The sequence below is a fragment of the Cupressus sempervirens genome, chromosome 5, assembly GCF_028749045.1.
Source record: "Cupressus sempervirens isolate cs-2001-9-10 chromosome 5, ASM2874904v1, whole genome shotgun sequence".
Taxonomy (NCBI): Eukaryota; Viridiplantae; Streptophyta; class Pinopsida; order Cupressales; family Cupressaceae; genus Cupressus; species Cupressus sempervirens.
The window spans coordinates 138305204-138326667 of NC_143122.1; the positions used below are offsets into that span (position 1 = coordinate 138305204).

The following is a 21464-nucleotide window of genomic DNA, read 5'->3' on the forward strand; positions in this document are numbered from 1 at the left end:
TGTGTATAAGGTTATAAGCATGTTTATAAAAAGCTCTCTTTTTCCATGAAATAAAAAATCCCATTATAGTGCATGTTCTTTGGTCGTGGCATGTATTATTCAAAGGAATCAAAGTGTCGACCCTTTCAATCATATTTTAATTTTATCTCCTAGGCTATGGCATATATTAATCCCTTAGTAGTGGTGACAAGGCTGTTAACATTATTATAAGTCAAGGATATACTTTATCCATTGTCAGGTTTATTGTAGATATTAAACGATAATAATTTCCTTAGGCATGTTCAAATGTTTAAGCTATTCTCTATTTCATAGGGTCGTCGATCGAACCAATGGCATCACAACTCTCTTGAATGTGTTTTTCCTTTGTTTCCTTTTCAGCGGGTAAGGGTAGAATACTCCTAGTCTTGTTTTGAAAGTATGTATGAAGTATATGGCCCGATATGCATTTACAAATACGGAATTTTGTGTCCCGTATAAGTTATGAAGCTATTCAGTAATGCTCAAATGCGTACATTGCAATCTCTATTATTCTTGTCGTGTCTCAACAGAGTGTGTTAACCTCTTTTCCGCGCTCCCTCCATTCCCAATACGCAGTCATATGCTGATTGGATATGCCAACAGTGTGTCTTCTAGGCTTGAGCACCGTAGCATTTCAAAATCCCTGCCTGTGCTTCTTCGACACTAGGTAGCCATCCCATAACATAGCAATCACAACCCTAATTCACTACTCAACAACATCCTGTGGCTTCTGCTCTGCTACACATTAGGATCTATGTTAGGTCTCCAATCACACTCTTATTCATTGGATGATGTTGTTTTGATTTCTCCTCCTTTGAAGGGATTGTATATTGATTATTCCATTTTCTCTCATTTACCTTCAAATTGTTAGTCTTTATAGAAGGAACCTTGCTCTGATACCATGTTGAGTAACATGGATCGGTTTCGGCAAATGTAATTACACTGCCATTGTTATAGGTATGTTCATATGTAAATCCCAATCTCTTATAAATATAAGAGTAGGAGACTAAGATTAATCATTATTAGATAATATATAATAACAATACAATATACATATGTATTATATATAATACATATGTATTATATATATTATATATATAATATAATATATTTATAATATTATATCAACATTGTATCTTACGATTAAATCAATCCGACTATAGCTATAATCTTAACAATCCCTCTTAGCGAGGGAGGATTTGTTATGGAACACATTATGCTCTCAAGCATATGGAGATATATCATCTCAATGTGATATTCCTGGAATGGCATATTAAAGGGTATCAACATAAATCCATCAACACACACACACACACATATATATTACATATGTAATTGGCTTCAATTCATTATGAGGCTAAATTTCTCAACAGTTGAGAGTGAGTCTCAGCATCCAAATGATCTTTTATGTGCTTTAATGAGTTCTTCTCTATGAGGGAGAAGTTTGAGGTGCAATCCCTTGGTAATGAGTTCTTCTCTGTGAGGAAGAAGTTTGAGGTGCAACCCTTGATCATGAGTTATTCTCTATGAGGGAGAAGTTTGAGGTGCAATCCCTTATTAATGAGTTCTTCTATGTGAGGGAGAAGTTCGAAGTGCGATCCCTTTTTAATAAGTTCTTCTCTATGAGGGAGAAGTTCAAGGTGCAATCCCTTGTTAATGAGTTCTTTTCTGTGAGGGAGAAGTTCGAGGTGCAATCCCTTGCTAATGAGCTCTTCTCTGTGAGGGAGAAGTTCGAGGTTCAGTGCCTTCTTAATGGGTTCTTCCCTGTCAAGGAAAAGTTGAGGTGTGATCCCTTGTTAATGCAATCTTCTCTGTAAGGGAATTTTGAGATGAAAGTCCTTGATTCCACCCTCTAACAATAGCTATGGTGGATCCACCCTTTGGCAGTAACCATGATAAACATCATGTGTGAGACTCCATGACTTAGTTTTATGTTCTTTCACCCTCTGGGAGTATCCATGGTAAACATCATTGCTGAGATGACTATTTCATGTTGGAGAAAATCCATGATAAAATTTTGTTGTTGACATATTGGTGTAGCCCTTGTGTTTATCATGATGACATGAAATATGCAAATGATATCTCCTTTACTAAGAGGGAGTGTCAATGTTTGTAGTTGCGGGAGATACTAATAACCTGCATGGTGCTCTTTCATATACTCGCATTTGGAAATATGAAGAGACATGTTTGAGGGTATGAATTGACATACATTCGGAAATATGATGTCACACATTTGGAAAATGAAGAGACTTTTGGCTATGATATGAAGAGTCTCTCAGTTCAAGAGATATAGATCATTGTTTTGCATGATAAGTTATGTATTGAAATAGAAGCATTGTACTTAGAGCTTTATTTTTATTTAATAAAAGAGATATTTTTGGTGTGGATAGGTTTTCCCCCTCAAGTTAAAGAGTTTTCGTAGGATAACTTGTTTTGTCTTAGTGGTTTTTATTTTGTTTATCATTGTTTGTCATTATTTTCAAAGAAAACGTTAACAAAAAGAGTTGGTAACATGGATATATTATGTAAGTAATTGGTAAAATACTTGCTTGTTATTAACAGAGACCGAAAGGTCATTACATACAAAAGAATAAAACGATGTTTCCTTAGGAAATGATCGTAAAGAATAGAAACATTCTATTCTAATAGAGAAAGCTAAAAAAGCGAAAACAAACTAAAGCTAACTATATATTTACAATAGATTATCATTAACTAATATTAGACAATTATCTATTATTGTAATACCCTCTCTTAATGGTTAATCTATCTAAAACACCCAGTTGCCCTCTAAATTTGACAAACTTATTGGGACCAAGAGGCTTGGTGAAAATGTCTGCAGTCTAATTTGTCGTAGGAACATACTGCAAATCCATAGTCTCGTCTTCAACCAACGGTCGTATGTAATGACAATGAACATCCACATGCTTGTTTCGTTCATGTAAGATTGGATTTCGTGCTAACTTGTCAACAAATAGAATAGTTGGTCCTGTTGGTGACATTTGCATATCTCCAAGCACCTGACGAAGCCAAAAAACTTCATATCCTACCTTAACAGTTTCTCTATATTCGGCCTATGTAGAGGAGAGAGAAACTGTCTGCTTCTTCTTACTGGTCCCTGTGACTGCACTGAATCCCAAACTGAACACATATCTAGAAGTTGACTTTTTATCATCAACAGAGCCTGCCCAATCTGAATCTATGAACCCACTGAGTTTAGGATTAGAGCTTCGAGAGTATAAAAGTCCATAATCTGAAGTACCCTTCACATAACGAAGCACACGTTTTGCTGCCATCCAATGATCAACCTTAGTTGCTGTCATAAAGCATGAAATATAGCTAACTGCGAACCTGATATTAGGCCTAGTAGCAGAGAGGTAGATGAGGCTGCCTACTAGTTACCTATACGTAGTATCACCAATGGAAGGAGAATCAGACTTTATGGATAATTTGAGACCTTTCTCCATAGGTGTAGATGCAAGCTTGCAATCTGCATACGAAATTTGTCTACCAGGGCCCTGGCATATTTGGACTGAGAGATGAATATACCAGAAGACTGTTGCCAAACTTCAACACCTAGGCAATAATGCATGAGCCCAAGGTCTGTCATATCAAAAGATTGGCATAACTTATGTTTGATTCCCTGAATTAGAGATGTCGAACTAACAATGATGATCAAATCATCCACATAAATAACCAAAAGGATGATATCACTGTCAGTAGTCTTGATGTACAGATTTGAGTATGAAGAACTCCTCTTGAAGCCTTGATCACTTACCAATAACCTTGAAACCAGGAGGCAACATCATGTAGACCTCTTCATGGAGATCACCATTTAAAAAAGCACTCTTGACGTCCATTTGATGGACCTTCCAGCCAAACTGTGTTGTCATGGCTAGGACCAATCTGATGGTGCTCATCTTTCCAATAGGAGCAAAGGTCTCCTCATAATCAATGCCCTGACGCTGAGAAAAGCTCTTTGCCACTAAACAAGCTTTGTACTTGTCCAAAGTACCATCCGATTTGTATATGATTTTGTATACCCATTTGCAGCCAATGGGTTTCTTCCCTGGTAGAAGATCAGAAAGGACCCAAGTGTTGTTCTTCAGCAGGCTCTAGCGTTCAGATGCCATGGCTTGTTCCACTCTAGAATTCTTTTAGCCTCGAAATATGTTTAAGGTTCAAACACACTATGAATGTTGGCCATGAGAACAAAGTGAACAGACTCTGTAGTTTTGCTCTTTTTTCCGAACAATTCTCCTATCTATGAGCTCATCATCATGAAAATCAGCAAGTGTCTTAGCCCACCACTTAGGCTGGATAGGAGAATGACCAACATTAGTATCAGGAGATGCTTCGTGACCGAGGTCCTCATCAGAAGAATCGAGATCAAACTCAGGTGAAGCATCTACAAATCAAGGTGATACTGCAGGAGAAGCCGAAGGTGTCTTTACAGGTATCATTGGTATAATTGGAGTTACAGGAGCTACTAGAGCCCTCCCATCAGGTGGATCTAATGGAAGTCGAACTCCCAAATCATGACCCTTCATAGGCTAGTATGCCGAATCATGAACAGGAGAAAACGGCATGAAAGGTTCTCGCTGCTCATCAATGACTACATCACGATTGTAGATGAGACGAGATGTCTCTACATCGATCAGGCGGGTAGGCTTTGTGAAGACTACTATATCCAGCAAGCATGAGTTTCTGACTCTTGGCATCCAACTTGGTGCGTGACGCATCAAGGATCCAAATAAAAGCAAGGGAGCCAAAAAACTTCAAGTGACTGATTTTGGGCTTGCCACCTGACCAGGCCTCTTCCGAAGTTTTACCTTTGACCACCACTGTGGGTGACTAGTTCAACAGATAAACGGCAGTGTTAACTACTTCTGCCCAAAACTTCCTCGGAACATGTTTGTGTTTGAGCATGGATCGAGCCATCTCGATGATTGTCATGTTTCGATGTTCAACTACACTATTTTGTTGTGGCCTGTGGGGTGTAGTTAACTGGCGTTTGATGCCATGTGTATCCAAGAAGCTAGAGAAAAAAATTGAACAAAATTCCCCCCCATTGTCTGATCTAAGAGTAATAATAGATTTCCCAGACTCTTTTTCAACTAAAGGTTTAAACTTCTGAAATGCAGGAAAAGCATCTGATTTCTTTTTAAGGAAATACACCCACATTTTTCTACTAAAATCATCAACAAACAACAGAAAATACCTGGACCCAAGAACAGAAGGAGTGGCCATAGGGCCGCAGATATCGGCATGAACAAGCTAAAATACCTGAGGAGCTCGCCATGAATTGCCAATGGTGAAAGGTGTGCGATGTTGCTTCCCAGCCTGGCATGCATCACAAACTCCAAGCCGTTGAGTCTAAATCTCTAGCAATCCAAGAAGCTCATCCCAAGCAAGCTGAGAGAGATAATGCACATTTAAGTGCCCATGTCGCTAATGCCAAAGTGTACTAACAGAAGACCACCGAGCAACCATAGCTAAGTCCCGAGAATCATTAGAATCAGTAAGTCTAAAAAGACCATGATTCTCAAGACCCACTGCAACAATAGACTGAGTTGCCCGATCAGTGATGGTGCCCTGACGTGAACTAAAGGTGACATCCAAGTGTGGAGAATGTCGTAGCAACTGACTAACTGAGAGTAGATTTAGTTTCATCCCTGGAAGCAATACACATCAAGGAATATGAGATTCCTCCTAGCAGGTTGAATCTGAATGTTGCCTTTGCCGACAACCGTGTACTCTTCTCCGCCACCAAAAATAACAGAGTCTAAATAAGGCTAGTAGTCCGTAAACCAGTCTCTACGGTGAGTGAAATGACGAGTCACCTGAATGACTGTACCAGGCAGACAACTTCACATGATCTGTAGGTCTTTTAGCCATGAAGGTGTAAGAGGCAAATTCCGCTTGCTCAGTGTGCTCTGCGTTGTTTGCTTTGGGCTGCGAACCTGATTGCTTTGACTGTGTAGCTAAGCATTTCCGACATTCAACCTTCATGTGTCCAAACTTGTGGCAGTAGTTGCATTGAATGTTCTTCTTTCAGGAACCATCTGATGCTAGAGCAGAAGACTTCTGCTGAGATGGTTGTTGAAACTTGCCTTTATTCTTCTGAAAGGATTACGCAGCAAAGGCTTGCTCTATCGAGGTGTAACTGGAGCTACTACCGAATTGTTGTTTCCACCGATCTTGTTGAAGCAGTAGTGTGCAGAGATCAATGAACTTCAAATCAACACCAGAAGATGTGATGTTGAGAATCTTGATAAAATACTCATAGGACTTTGATAAACTCCAATGAGTGATAACCACAATATCCTCTTCCTCCATCTTGCGACCGATGGCAAGTAACTGATCATGGATTTCCTAAATCCGATTCAAGTGTGCCTAGAGCGAGGTGCGCTCATCCATGACAATAGAAAACAGAGTGTTTTTCAAAAAGAAGGCCTTGCTTTTGTCAGAAGTCTCATGAAGACCTTTGAGATGTGTCCAAACCTCGGCAACTATCTTGCCAGATAGAATCTGAGAAAGCTGATCATCAACCATGGATAATTTGAGAAGCATCATTGCCTCTCGATTATTTAGATCCCATGTATCCTGATCAGAACTAGGAGCAGTCGAACGCTTCGTAACACCCAATACAAGTTGATCGGTGTTCTGATATTCAAAAATTGTGATGATCTGCTGCTTCCAAGTGCTATAATTTTGACCATTGAATTTGGAGTTGTGCTTGAGTAGAATGTTTGTCAAAGATGCCATGTCACATTTTTCAATGAAAAACAGTGAACAGTTGTGAAGGCACATTCTTCGAGGCAAAAAATGGAAGACCCAAAAAAATTGGAGAGCTATGTTACCCAGGGACGCATTTTCGGCAACAATTGACCCCGTCCCCATGCCCTCCCGTCATGGAAACTTGCAAACTTCCGAAAACCTTTCCCTTGGCTGTCCCATAAAATTAATGTTTCAATTTTGATCATTTGTTTGATTTCCACTCTCATGCGAACTCTAAAGTTAAATTATTTAACACAAACATTATATGTTAAGGTTCTATAATTTATATAAGCATGCGTTATCCATGTTTTAATATGAATATTTAAAATTTCCCTGTATATTTAAAATTTTCCCTACTTTTTATATAGTTGTTCCCCCTGCCATCCCCTGCTCCAAGAAAAAAAAATCCGTCTCAGAAACTCGTTTCCCCGTCCCCACATCTCGAAAACCTGGGGTAACATAGTCGAAGAGTGACCTAGAAGAGAGCTCGAAAAACCCAGAAGGAATATGGTATCGTTTTCTGGATCTCCTGGTTCAAAAAACAAAGTACAAAAAACAAGGCACCTAGAAAAAACAAACGACAACCCAGTTGAGCTCTCGAAAAACCCACCAAGAATCTATAATCAATTTTTTTTCAAGGTCTAAAATCAAGGTTTCGAAAAGAACGTAGTCGGCAACAATGAAAGCTCGAATTTGCAGAAAAATGGTGTTTTTAGGCCAAAAAAGTGACAATTTTGAAGGCAAAAACCATCAGTTTGAGTTCTAGATCACAGCTATAGAAATGAACGCAAAGAATGGGCTTCTTTCAATAGAAAACGCAGCCAGAAGAAAAACGGCAACTTGAAGAAACGAGTGCACCAGTTGTAAACCCAGAAGGAATATGGCTTCGTTTTCTGGATTTGCTGGCTCGAAAAAGGAGGTACTAAAAAATGAGGCACCCAAAAAAACGGACTACAACCCAATTGAGCTCTCAAAAAACCCACCAAGAATCTATAATCAAAAAAAAATTCAAGGTCAAAAATCAGGGTTTCGAAAAAAAACGAAGTCGACAGTAATGAAAGCTCAAATTTGTAGAAAAATGGTGTTTGTAGGCCAAAAAAGTGACAATTTTGAAGGCAAAAACCGTCGGTTTAAGTTCTAGATCGCAGCTACAGAAATGAATGCAAAGAATGTTGCTTCTTTCAGTAGAAAATGCAGCTAGATGAAAAACGGCAACTTGAAGAAACGAGGGCACCAGTTGTGCCGCGAGTTGCAGTCACAAATTGAGCAAGAAATCGCGCGGGTTGCAATGTGGAAACAAACATGTTCCAGTCGCAATTTGCAAAGGATAAAACACCAAAAACTAAAAACACCAAACCATGTTCCACTCACGATTTTGGAGCTCGCGAGTTGTAGATAAAACATCCTCCAGATTTGCGATTTTCAGCGGACATTTTTTTCCGAAAAAATTCCTAAAAAAGATAGTGAACACACGAATTCTTCACAAAAACGGAAAACCCTAGACAGGTTTTTGAGAAATCACAGAATTAATTCCAAAAATTTTGAAGCAAATAATTTCAAAAAGAAATTATAGAATTTTTGAAAAAAATTGAAGTGTTAGCTCTGATACCATATTACGGAAGTAATTGGTAAAATACTTGCTTGTTATTAACAAAGACCAAAAGGTCATTGTATACAAAAGAATAAAACAATGTTTCCTTAAGAAACAATCGTAAAGAATAGAAACATTCTATTCTGACAGAGAAAACTAAAAACACGAAAGCAAACTAAAGCTAACTAAATATTTACAATAGATTACCATTAACTAATAATAGACGATTATCTATTATTGTAATAGGATAAGCATTGCTAGCCAAAGAAGGTGGTTGAAGAGGAGCTAGAACGTAGACAGAAAACATGGAAAAAAACGGCAAGTGGATGGACAAATGAGACAAAAATCTTCATTGAGTATCCAAACACTAATGAGGAGATAAAAAAGTGGGTATTGAAAAAATTCAAGAATGCAATGCAAACAAAAAAGACAGGAAGAAAAAAAGCATATTATGTCAAAGAATGTGGGAATGGATGATAAAAGACTATTTAAGAACCACAATTAAAAGTAAGGCCAAAATTTGAATTGCTCAACTAAGGACCAGCTCTCATCATTTGTGATGTGAAACTAGTAGATGAACAGTACGCAAAGAGGTGTGGTAGGAAAGAACCTGTAATTTTAGCAGCAAACGGGTGGTGGAAACTGCATGGCATTTTATCAAATACTGTCTAACATACAAGTATATCCGCAGTCAATACAAAGACAACTTAAAATTGAACAGTCTGAATGAGCTATTTGAAGAGGCAATAGTACACAAAACAGCTACATTCTTACTTTGGATCCACAACAAAAGGGTCAACATTGAGAAAATTCAGCATGCAGATTAATTTGTTTTCTCTTGGTCCCTTAGACGGTCTCATGGGTGTCACTAAAATTCCTTCATTCATTCTGTCTTACAACATTTGTTTAAAGATTAAGATCATTTGCCTTTAGAAAATCAATTTATAAATTATTGACAAAGCAACAAATTTAATCATCTTTATAACATAACTAGAACTACTTGGTTTCACAAGGTTGAGATATAAAAAGTAAAATCTCACTATAAAAAAGGTGTGCAAGACTGAATCAAAATATTGAACATTTTTACAGTAAAAATGTGATCTAGATATTCATAAAGAAGCACATTATGAATAAACCAAAAATGTGAAAGTGATGTCTTCTAAAACCAAACCTGCAATAAAGCCGCAATAGTACCAAAAGAATGCCAAAGCATTGGAGCGAGATCTTGAAACAGCTCACGTTTCTGTCGTAAACAAAAACCATGTCAAATATAAATGCATAGCTTGAAAAAACAACAAATTTTCAAGTCAACCACTAGAATTTCTCTCCACTCCATTAGATGGACTATCCAAATTTCACAATAAAGCGCTAACCAGTGATCAGGAAATTGCATTCTCAACTCTACAAAGATTTGTACAGAGTGGCTCGCTAGAACATATTAAATTTCATGAAAGATGATCAAAGATCTATGCTAACTTATAATACAATCGCTAAAAAATCAACAAGTGCTTAAAATTATTTGCTATAAGCCTGAAAGAGGCACCCTTGCATTAAGTACCTGTATTTCTATAGCTGTACTACTTACAAGAACAAATCAAGAAATAATGCAGGAACAAATGTCATCAATTACACTTCATTTATCATAACTGGTCGCTTATGCAGTCATATTGACAATTGTAACCCTAGACCAACCATACAGGTAGGGAACCTAAACTCAATTACACTGTGGCCTTCAGGTCTAAATGAACAGAATGGAACTTATAAAAAGTCTAAACGTACTTAGGCCTCACATGAAAGGGGCTGGAAAAATGATGAGTAAGCAATGTGAAGGGCTGTTCATTTCCATATATAGCAAGGACAATGATCTTGAAGTTGTCCTGAGTTGGCCTCCATGTAGTCTCATGGAGGCTTTCTTCTTTTCTACACTTTGCCATTTATTAGGATAGAAATATAGCCTTGTTAGGCCTGTTGCACACTTTTCTTGAACAGTTCAGTCTAATTCAAATCGAATGGATTTGCTAAAATTTGTAGACTTCAATGATAGAGAAACCAGCTTTCCAATTTCTGAGGAAGACTTTTCAACTTCTGCTGTAATTTTTGTAAGTCGTCACTGTTTGACAACATTTCTCCAACAACAAATAAAAGGTAAAAGGATCTATTATTAATAGACAGGAAATGAGTGATCAAAAACAGTACAGAGAACATTTAGACAATAAAACATAACATCTTATGCATTGACTAGGATTGTAAATATAAATTCACAACATCTACAAAATTGCAACAACAAACCACCATATCAACAAGGTGTTGGTATAATTGTATTAAAATAATAAACTTGAACAGAATTTGTCATAGCATTTATAGATTAGATTAACAGTGCAATATTTCATCAAACGTGAATATCCTATTGCAATATAGTAATGTTTCTTTAATAATCATCTTAGTTAATCTTTAGTTTATTAGGTAGTTTCTATCATCACCTTTCATTTGCTCTGTTTAATACAACATCGATTTACCATAACATGGTATCAGAGTGGGTTGATAGGATTTTATAAAATATGGTGATTTGTATAAGAAAAAATTTAACCTTTAAGATTTGGAATTTTCTCCAGAATTTTTTTTTTCTTTTTTAACCATTGGAGACATTTTATGAAAATTTTATGGTTCATTTCAAAGACTTGTGCTGAAAACTGTGACCTTGGTCGAGGGTTTTGATCATGTGGTTTCATGGTTTAAGCAAAAGTGTCTGATTTTTTAGGGTTGCATCATGCATGTCCTTGCATGTTTTTTCGCATGTATTTGCATTTTTTTGTATGTACATGCATGTTGTTTGCATGTGCTTTTGTGAGTTGCATGTTTCTTGCATATGTTGTTAACCACATGAAGTCTCATGTTTCACCACATGAAGGTTTCTCTTATGGGTTTTCATAATTTTTTCACTTCAAAAAATTCTGATGGGTTTTCATAAATCTTTCCCTTTAAAAAAAATTCATTGGTTTTAATAATTTTCTTCCTTGAAAAAAAAATGGTTTATAATTTTTCCTCAAAAACTAAGGGCTTGCTCCTATCAGGGAGGGCTCTCTAATTTCTAGAAAGGTTTTTCGATTTTATCCTCAAAAAGCATTTTTGGATTTCTGTAATTCACAAAGTTGTGTTGGATTCCTTTGTGGGATTTTACCGTTTTCACCAGTAAAAAATGGTTTGCAATCTTTGATTTAGCAATTTTTTCCTCAAAAATGTGATTATTTGCAATCTGTTCTAGGACATCATGCTCTTCAATAAAAATTTGAAGGGTTTGCCGATGTTTCCTCAATTGTGGTAATTGTTCTTGTTGTGTGTCTATGGCTGCAAGGAGTGATAGCTCTGTAATCCAAAATCTAGTTGGATGTTTTGTGATGATTTTTAGTCAGAAGTTTTGTAGATTCTGGGAGGGTTGGTGACTGACTCATCTCAGTGGAAGGCTCTTGTCTCTAGTTACAGAGCATTTTGAAGAAAGGGGCAACCTAAACTGTTTTTTCTAGACAGATTTTGGCTACTCTTGGTCGATTACATTTTGTAGAAACGGTGAGGATCTTGACAGCAGTAGAATCATCTTAAGAAATTATGACCACAAGACATGTACAATCTTCTGCTAGGTATGTAGATAATGACTATTATGGGAGGGTATTACAATATTGTAATGTTTCTTTAATGGTCATCTTAATTAGTCTTTGGTTTATTGGGTAGATTCTATTTTCATCTTTAGTTCACGATTGTTTCATAATAGAAACATTGTCCTTGTAAGTCTATATAAGGAGCTTTCATCTACTCTGTTTGATACACCATCAATTTACCATAACATATCTTGGGTATCAAATTAAAAGTATTAGAAACTACAGTATAACTAGTATAATGTAAAAATCTTGAACAGAAATTTGTTATAAAATCTATAAACTAGATTAAGAGTTTGATATTTCATTAAAAGAAAAATATCCTAGAATCATATTACAGATCAAAAATCTCATTTTAGTGACAAAGGGGTTGCCTAAGTCCTACATACACTAGAAAATCACATGGTGAATAATAAAAGACCAAATATGTGAATGGTAATAATTTAGCAGTGAAAGAGAGCACATCATCAAACTAATTATAGGGGACAAAAAGTTAAAACCAAAATCTTTGGACAGAGTAAAATAGTTTCCATGTTAGTTCAAATGGAATTTGTCCCCCATGTGAAACTAGTGTAGATACCTTAAATACATCAAACTAGAAAAACAATTAGAGATATCAACCTTTAGTTATTATGTGCATTTTACAATTTATTTCAAAAGTATTTTTATTAAAGAGCTATATTTACCAAAGAGTTGTTTTATTTTAATTTATATACATAAGACTTATTTTAAAGTTATTTTATTTACTTAAGAGTTATTTTAATTTACTTTATTTGTATTCAAGAGAAAGTTTTATTTACTTGTAAGTTATTTTACTTTAGTTTTATTTACTTATGAGTTATTTTACTTAAGCATCTTTTGTTTTAATTTCAAAATATGTATGCCTATGTCATCCACACTTAGTAGCAGTCAAGTTAGCACAAAAGGAAAGAAGATGCAAAGTGGTGACAAGGAAGCATCGATTGAAGCTATGTTTAATGTGCAATCACAAGAAGCTATGTTTAATGTGCAAGCACAAGAAGCTACAAAGCATTTGATTGCCAAATTCTTTTTGCCATCCCATTTCATGTGGCTCATTCCTCTTATTTCAAACAAGCGGTAAGAGATATAACCTTTATTGGTCCCTCGTTCATATCCTAGAAGATCACAAGCAAAGTACTACCCTCCTAGGCAAAAAGGATTCCAAGTTTAATGTACCAATGGAGGGCATGAGGCAAACTTGGATGAGGATAGGTTGCTCTATTGTAATGGATGGGAGGACTGATCATAGACATCAGCCACTCAACAATATTATAGTCATATGCCCTATTGATTCTTATTTTCTCATATTCAAGGGCTGTTAAGGGAAGTGTAAGGATGCAGACTGTTTATTTTTTTATTTTAAGAGATTCCATTAAGAAGGTTGAACATGCTAATGTAGTACAGGTGATCATTGACTCGGCACATATGTGCAAATTTGCGAGCTTGATGGTGGATGGTGTTTACAAGCAAATCTTTTGGACCCCGTGACAAGTGCATGCATTAAACAATACATTGGCATAAGCAAGATAGATTGGGTGAAGCGAGGGTGGCAGAAGTTAGAAAAAATCAAATGTTCACTTGCACACCTTGCTCTTTTTTAAGACATTTTCGAAAAGTTCCTCAAACCTATTGAGACAAGGTATGCCACATACTTCATTTTGTTTTACTTTCAATATTCGAAAACATTTGAAAAAATTCAAACATTTGTATTCCAATTACGGTAAGCCTTATATTGATTTTGATTTTTAATGGATATACCATAGTTATGCCACTTACTTCATCTTATTAGAGAAGATGATTGAGGTGCATGAGCCTCTACAGATAATGATGGTGAATTCAAAGTGGACTAGATGGCCCATTTCAAGCTATACTCAAGGAACTCCATCAACTATGAGATAGACATTGCTGATTTTTTAAGAATTAAATATTAGATTGCTGATTTTCATATTAAATTTTTGGTTTAAATATTTTAAAATTATTGTCCAATGTTCCAACTTTCAAATTTTCTAACATGTCAATTATGCCAACACAAAGTTTACTAGTTTTGGAGAGATTCTTGAGACATTTGGGAGCATATCTGGGAAGATAAAGCAAACAATTTTGGCTAGGGATCCTACATTGGGGTTACATAAGCAGCATATTAGGCCCATTTTGTTGCAGAGGTGGAGCATGACGAACATTGCGCTTCATATGGTAGTCTTTTCTCTAATGCACCAAAGGATGGGAGGGTAACTCCAAGTGCTGACAAATAAGTTTTAAACAAGTTCACATAGGCCATCAATAAGATGTATTTAGAGAAGCAGGCTTCAATACATCACATGCAATTCCTTGACTTTGCAATTTTTCATGGTCGAACATTGAGTATACCACAAACAATTTTGGATAGAGCTATATTAGCTTAAAGTGACCCTACTAGATCCTAGACATGGTATGAATAGGATTCATCACAATGGAAGGTGCTTGCAACTCGCCTCATTGTACAGACTGCCAGTTCCTTTATAACAAAGAGGAATCGATCTAGATTGTGGATTTATTCACTCCATCAAGAGGAGTTGAGTTACCTCAAGACAAACAAAGAAGTTAATGGTCATGCATAAGTGCTCTTCAACTTCATCATCAGTTTCAATAGACTACAACTCTACAGTTGGGATGTTGATCTTAAAGCATGGCACAGGTTGGTGAGGAGAGAACAAGGGGATGGATTTGGGTTCTATTGGATGCAATGGACTGTGACAATGGCAATGACTCAGTTGAGAGCTTTGATTTGATGCAATGTAGGGAGATGCAGATTACAAGGCAGCAATGTACTTTGTTTTTCTCTGTAGTTTCCTATAGTCATTGGCAATGAAACCATATGGAAGGAGTGTACCCTTTGGATATTTTGCATGTTATTTGTTTAATATCAAATGCATATATTGACGATGAAACTTGAACTTATTAAATTCTGAAAGTATATTGAGTATTAACAATGAATTCTGAACACAAATGTCTGATGTCCCCTTTTTGCAATAAGAATATATAATAAATAATTATAAAAGAATTAAAATATATATATATAATAACAAAATTAAAATAGAATATGACTAAATTTAGAAAAGTTAACGAAGGATCAAAAGCCATGAAATAAAAATTTCTGTCTCCCTCAAACGCGAGATATAAAAGGGGAGGAGAAATTCAATTGAAAAGCGAGAGAGGAAGGAAGAGAAAAGGTGTGAAGTAAGGAAGAATTAATAGAAGAGAAAATAAGAATAGAGAAGAAAGTAAGGAAGTGATTCTTTCGAAGTGCCAAAGTTATGAAAGGTTGTGCCTCTTTGAAAAGGTGGTAAATGTGAAGGTTTATGACTCTTTCAAAGGGAAACCAGGATAAAGAGGTCTGACTCTTCCCCGCATTGGAAGATATAAAGGGGAGGATGTTTCATTTGAGGACATCCTAGGAGAGCAATTCGTGTTAATATATTATTCTCAAAGGCAACCACGACAAATGGAGACTCAATTCTAATGAAAGGTGCTAATTCCAAGCAAATAATGAGGAGCAACAATAAAAGTGTACTATTCAGATTTTAAGATCAGATTGAGCAGAAAAAATCCATTTGATAGAGGAGATTGATCTAACAGATCAACTTGATATGAGAAATTGGACTTCAGATATTTATACAGCTTACCTCATCTTATTAAAGTAAGAATTATGTCTCTAATTACATATCTGCTTTTGTTCCATTTTGGTTTTGTGAATTTAGGTCAAAGTATAAGGGGATCCTAAAAAGGAACATTTCAAAACGTAATATGTTAACATTCTATAATGAATATATGCATGCTTCATCCATGTTCCCATATGAGCACTTTAGATTTTCCCTATATTTTGTATTAGCCATCCCACTTGCTGACCCCAAGATTGGTTCAGGAAAAAAACAACATTCAACTTAGACCAACTCGCAGCTCATAAGCTGAGCAAAGACTTACCAAGCTTAAAAAAAGGTAAGGGATTAAAAGACATTTATGCCAAGATAAAGATGTGCTATCCTGTCAACAGTAATTAGTAGGACTCGCAAAATTAGTAGAATCTCAGGTCTCTGCATAATCATAAAGAAGCCATTTCTAAAACAAAGATTGGCCCCAGAAAAACCTTTAAACACACAAGTGCTCACAAGAATTCATTCTAGCTAAATTTAACGATATGTAAATTGTCTGTACGGGCAAAGTTGAAAAATTAAGGGCAAAACTGAAAAAGCGAAATTGGAATTCAATTCGACTTATAAAATTCCAAAAAGACAAACAGCATTCTCTTAAAAAAAATCTAATTCAATTTTTAGAACGCCTCGATCAAAAAGAAACCCCGAAGACAAGTCGACAACGTCAGACATGACTGTAGTACAAGTGCCTTCGAGTCTCGACTATGAATATTATTATCAAGTTGGGGTTCAATTTAACAAAGAACACCTCAACAAACAAAATAATAAAATCAAAAAGTGTGTTTTTACGAAAATGGTACCGTGGAGAAAACCCAACACAGAGTCTTGAATATAAGGGAACCTGATAAAATTTTGAAACCAGGGTTTTATAGAGACGGATGTCTTCGAGAAACTTCAAATTAGGGATTTGTAACCATGGATATCCAGGAGAAATTTAAAATAGGAGTTACAAGCGGGTAGGTACCTTGGAGAGATCGAGGAGAGCATTTTCCCTGTGCTCGGGAATGGTAAGCTCCAACACTAGCTGCTCCGCTGTTGCCATTCTTCTGTCTCTGTTGCTGCTTTGGTTATTGGGGTTATTTTGGGAAGAATTTTCATCCATAATCACGCTTTCCCAGGGAGCATAGTGAAACCTGCTCTAATTAAATTGTGATAATATAGCGGGGAAGGATTTTTTATTTTACCTGGCTAGGACTTTTCTTGTTCATTCTCTTTTAGCGTGTTTCGTTGGGACATCACATACATTATAGGGAACAATTGGGTAATGTGTTTCGCGATCAAATTTAAAGTTGGAAATGGTTGCTCTTTTGGGACAGTGGGGTAACTTCTTTTATTAGTTAAAAATATATTTATAATTTTACAAATTGAGTTAATATGTTATATAATTTATTTGTATAGATAGGCATAAATAATTTTTAATTTTATTTATGTCACCTTGCTAATATTTATTTTTTCGGACATAAGTTGTAATGGTTGTAGTAGTTGCTCAAAATTATAATTTAGATGACTACTTTTTTTCTTTTGTACAACAACTACAACTATTTTTATCATTATGTTCAATGACAAATTTGCTAAAACCATATAATTTTATCAACCTAAGTAGTGCTAGAATGGGTGACCTCCTATGAAGTCTTAGTGTTTCACCTCTGTGAGAATCACCTAGATCCAATGAGTGTTACATGTTTCGTTCATTCTTATGGCTTATGTGAACCACTACTCATAACACATGGGTCAATGAGTTTGACTCAAAAATTACACAATTTAATCCTGAAGCAATATCATAATTTGACTTGTTGAGAAAAATATCTCATACTTGTCATTTGAAGAGCTTAAAGGACTTTCTAATGAATGGTTCATAACACTCAGTGAAGGTTTTGCAAGCAAAGTGTGTTTAACCATGAAGGAAACTTTGTAGTTAAGTATGCTTGAGCTAAAGTAGTACGAAGATGGGTGACCTCTAAAGAAGTTCATGTGCATCACCTTTGTGAGCATCACTTACATCCAATGAGTGCTAAGTATTCCATTCATATTCATGGGAGATGGGTTTGCAGTGCCCATTGTAGGTATAGGATTGATTACTAGGATGGGGGGGGGGGGGGGGCGGAGGTTGAATTGATAATACCAACCCAATAAAACTATAGACCAAACAAATTTTACTATGCATATTAACCTTTTGAACTTCTTGATTTTTTCATCAGTACTTTCGGTAAAGTAACATGCAATACACGAAAATATCTAGACAATAGTAACACTAGATATATCTTGTGGAAAGCTGATTAGGGTGAAAACGACGATGTGAGAATGATGCTCGCAAATATTTCTACTCTTTTAAAATATGTTATGTTAGGATTTTACCTAATTAAGGGTTACAACATCACTATTAGGTGTTAATCGTTTAAGGGATTTCCATGGAGACCTATTAGAGTCTTAGATCATGTTAGTGTAATCACCTAAAAATGGTCCTAGAGACTCAATACCCTATTTTCTTCTAATTATGTCAACCATGTTACTAACATAATTCCTTTAAAAATAAATTCAATTATATTGTTCTTGTTACTAACATAATTCATCAAAAATCACCTTAATTTTGTCGACTTGAATACCAACACAATTCATCAAAATTAATCAATTCAATCTTTAATCAAATGATCAATTCAATCAATTATTTCCTAAATCAAGCATTGATTGCCTCCTAATTATATGTAATCAATAAAAGGGAAATGTTATTGTCTCTTAATTACATGTAACCACAAGAGGGCGAGGAGACAAGAAAAATTTCACATGGACAAATGGGAGCACATCACATGGATCACTCAATGTTGCATCTTAACCCTCCCTCAACTTTTAATCTTAACCACTCATTTGAGACTCCTTTCTACAAATAGAATGCACTTGAAGCTCAATTGGCTCTCATTCTTAAGAAGGAATGTTATGCTTTTGTTTTGTTTACTCATATTGTGCATTTATTTCCTTTTGTGGTAATTAACTAATATTGCATCTTGGAACTATGTAATGGAACTCGTGTTTTTTATTTGCTCATATCATTTGAATCTCTCATTCTAGGGGTGCATTTTCATTGATTTAGGATCTTGGTTTGAGGGAAACCGAGCTTATTCTCACACTCATGCCTTGGTTAGAGAGAAATAGGATGGTTTTTTGGGGGATCTTCTGCTTTTCTTTTGATATATTTCATGTGCTTACCCCTTAATGATATAATGTCTTATTGAAGTATGTTTTTGCATGCACCCACATATTTGACACACATGTTTGGCTTCCATTGTGGGGCTAGACCCCTCACATTTCATTTGCTTTCTTGTCTTTGACCTATATCCTTCATTCTACCCAAAAAAACACCAAAAATATATATTTTTTGGTTTCCCAAGAATCTGTTAGTCTCCACAAGAATCTATGAGTCATTTTTGGGGATTTTGGGAATCTATCAATCATTTTTTGGGGCAGAGGATTGTTCTTGGTTGGGTTGTTTATGGTGTAGAAGATTGCTTCTAGGTAAAATGTCATTTTTGGGGAGGCCTTTTCAAAAGTGTTAAAGTTTTGAGTTTTATTTTATCTATCTAGTTTTAGGGTCGATACTTGTGTGCTAAAATGTTGACACACTTCTATGAATCATTAAATCCAAGATTGTTCAAGAATGAGGTCTCAAATGGCGACTCATAGCTCTTTGTTCATGGAGTGCGAGGGTTTGTAATTAAGGCCCTCAGTTTGACCTGCTTTGTGCCCATGCAAGTACACCATAAAATGAGAGATTCAAGGATCAAAATATGAATGCAAATGAAGATGCAAGCTAATCTAAATGATAACAATGCAAAGCAATGCATGAAAAGAAAACTAATCTATGAAAGGAAATAATAATGCAATATTAATCTATAAAAACAAATATGACTCTAAGATAATACGAAAATGCAAGGATGAAACTTGATGATGGAAGCCATGGATGCAAGAGATAATAAGAAAACAAGAGAGAAGTTGCAATGAAGCTCCAATGTCTAAATCTGAAGGCTCTAACTCATTCTCTAAAATCATCGTCTAAACTTGTAGCGCAACAATACTATAGCAACGAACTATTTTCTCCATATCTCTCTCTATATCTTTATCTATATTTTTCTCCATGTATCTCTTTTCATCCCTCTCTATATTTCTCTATATATCAAAGTGAGAAGGAAAGGACTCCTTATAAAGGAAAATGTGGAGGTGGGAGGCTTCTCGCAATCAATATGGGATAATAGAGTTTGATCCATGTGAGACAAAATTCCACCAATAAGAAAAGAGGGGTGTTTGAGAAGAGAGTGGAAAGAGGAAAAAGAGGAATCCCACTTAGAGATATGTGCATTTAAGTGTAGAGAAAAAAAAAAAGATTTATTTATTTTTATTTAATTTATTTCCTTTTTCAAGTGGGATTTTATTTAATTAAAAGGGAGCAAGTTCTTTTAATTAAATAGGAAATATTTAATTAAATTAAAAGAGGGTTTTTTCTCTTAATTAATTAAATGTGGATTAATTATTTAATTAAAAGAGAGGTTTTCTTTTAATTAAATAAGACTTAAGATAAAATGATCAAATCTTAGAAAATATTGAAATAATTGAATTAATTACAATTTGATCAAAGAAAATGATTTGAATTGATCTAATAAAGTATTGTAATGCATTGATTTAGGAAATCAATTAATTGAAGAATGGAATTGATAAATTCAAGAATGGGGGCCCATAGTCTAGGCGACCATTTTAGGGTGCATACAATACTATGATGTTTTACACTTTATTTTGAGCTAACCCTAATGTGAACTTATTGTTGTGATGTAATTTTGACCTATTTTGAGCTAACCCTAACTTGTACATTATTTGTGGCATGTTTGATTTCATTTGGTTTATCACTAACCCTCTAATGTTGTCTTGCTTATTGTGATGGCTTGATCCTAACTAGTTTCTTACAAGACGATTATCAAAGATACGCATGTCAAAGATTACATATCAAACTTTGAGACTACTAATGAGTGTATCTAGGTTGTCTTGAAGACATCATTGAAACATTGTGCTTATTTAGTGCTTTATTAAGAACTAGTCTAAATAGGCCTTGTTAAAATCATTCTTGAGTCTTGATATTGATATAGGGGATTATTCTCTTTGTCACATGGAGGTCATGACCATGGAAAAATTAGAAACCTAGACCTCTTTACGAGATACAAAATTTTGGGAGCAAGGAAAGGTAGCAAACCATTTGTCCTATCTACTACTGAGGGAAGTGTGTTCTTTTTCTCCTTGTGGGACAATCAAAAACTTAGAATCTTTTGGATTGGTTAGGAGAAGAGCTAGCTTAGTGATGAACATGCCTTACATTCTTCGACAAAGTGACAAGGATAGAGGAGTATGCTCTTATCCTTTTGGAGAATAAAAAATTTAGACCCTTGGATCCAAACTAGTCAGTCCATGAGTCACCTTTAGAGGGCCTTCCAGATGAGGGAAAAATCTCTCCAGGAATAACCCAAGTGAGCACAAACCTCTCGCTGATGATTCCAACTCACTATAATAAATTATTTTTGTAGCCTCCAAAGACTCCAAAGCCATGTTTATTCCATCCTCTTGATTAAATATTATCACATATCTTGAGGATACCCTGACTATTATATTGAGTGGTACCACTCCCTGTGCCCTCCTTCTCAATGGTGGACACTTTCAAGTTTTGGTGTGGTGAGAGGCCTCAAT

The 21464-nt window shown here is 35.5% G+C and overlaps 1 protein-coding gene across 1 annotated transcript in view; it reads right to left on the reverse strand.

Moving 5' to 3' along the window:
- Nucleotides 1-16874, reverse strand: part of LOC149554879 (uncharacterized) — a 98247-nt gene extending 81373 nt beyond the window's left edge. The window contains exons 1-2 of the mRNA XM_089828883.1: nt 16711-16874; nt 9558-9629 (exon numbers count right to left, since the gene is read on the reverse strand). Coding sequence (XP_089685009.1) covers nt 9558-9629; nt 16711-16848 — 210 coding nt within the window. The 5' untranslated portion in view covers nt 16849-16874. The remainder of the gene's footprint in view (nt 1-9557; nt 9630-16710) is intronic.
- Nucleotides 16875-21464: the final 4590 nt, after the last annotated feature.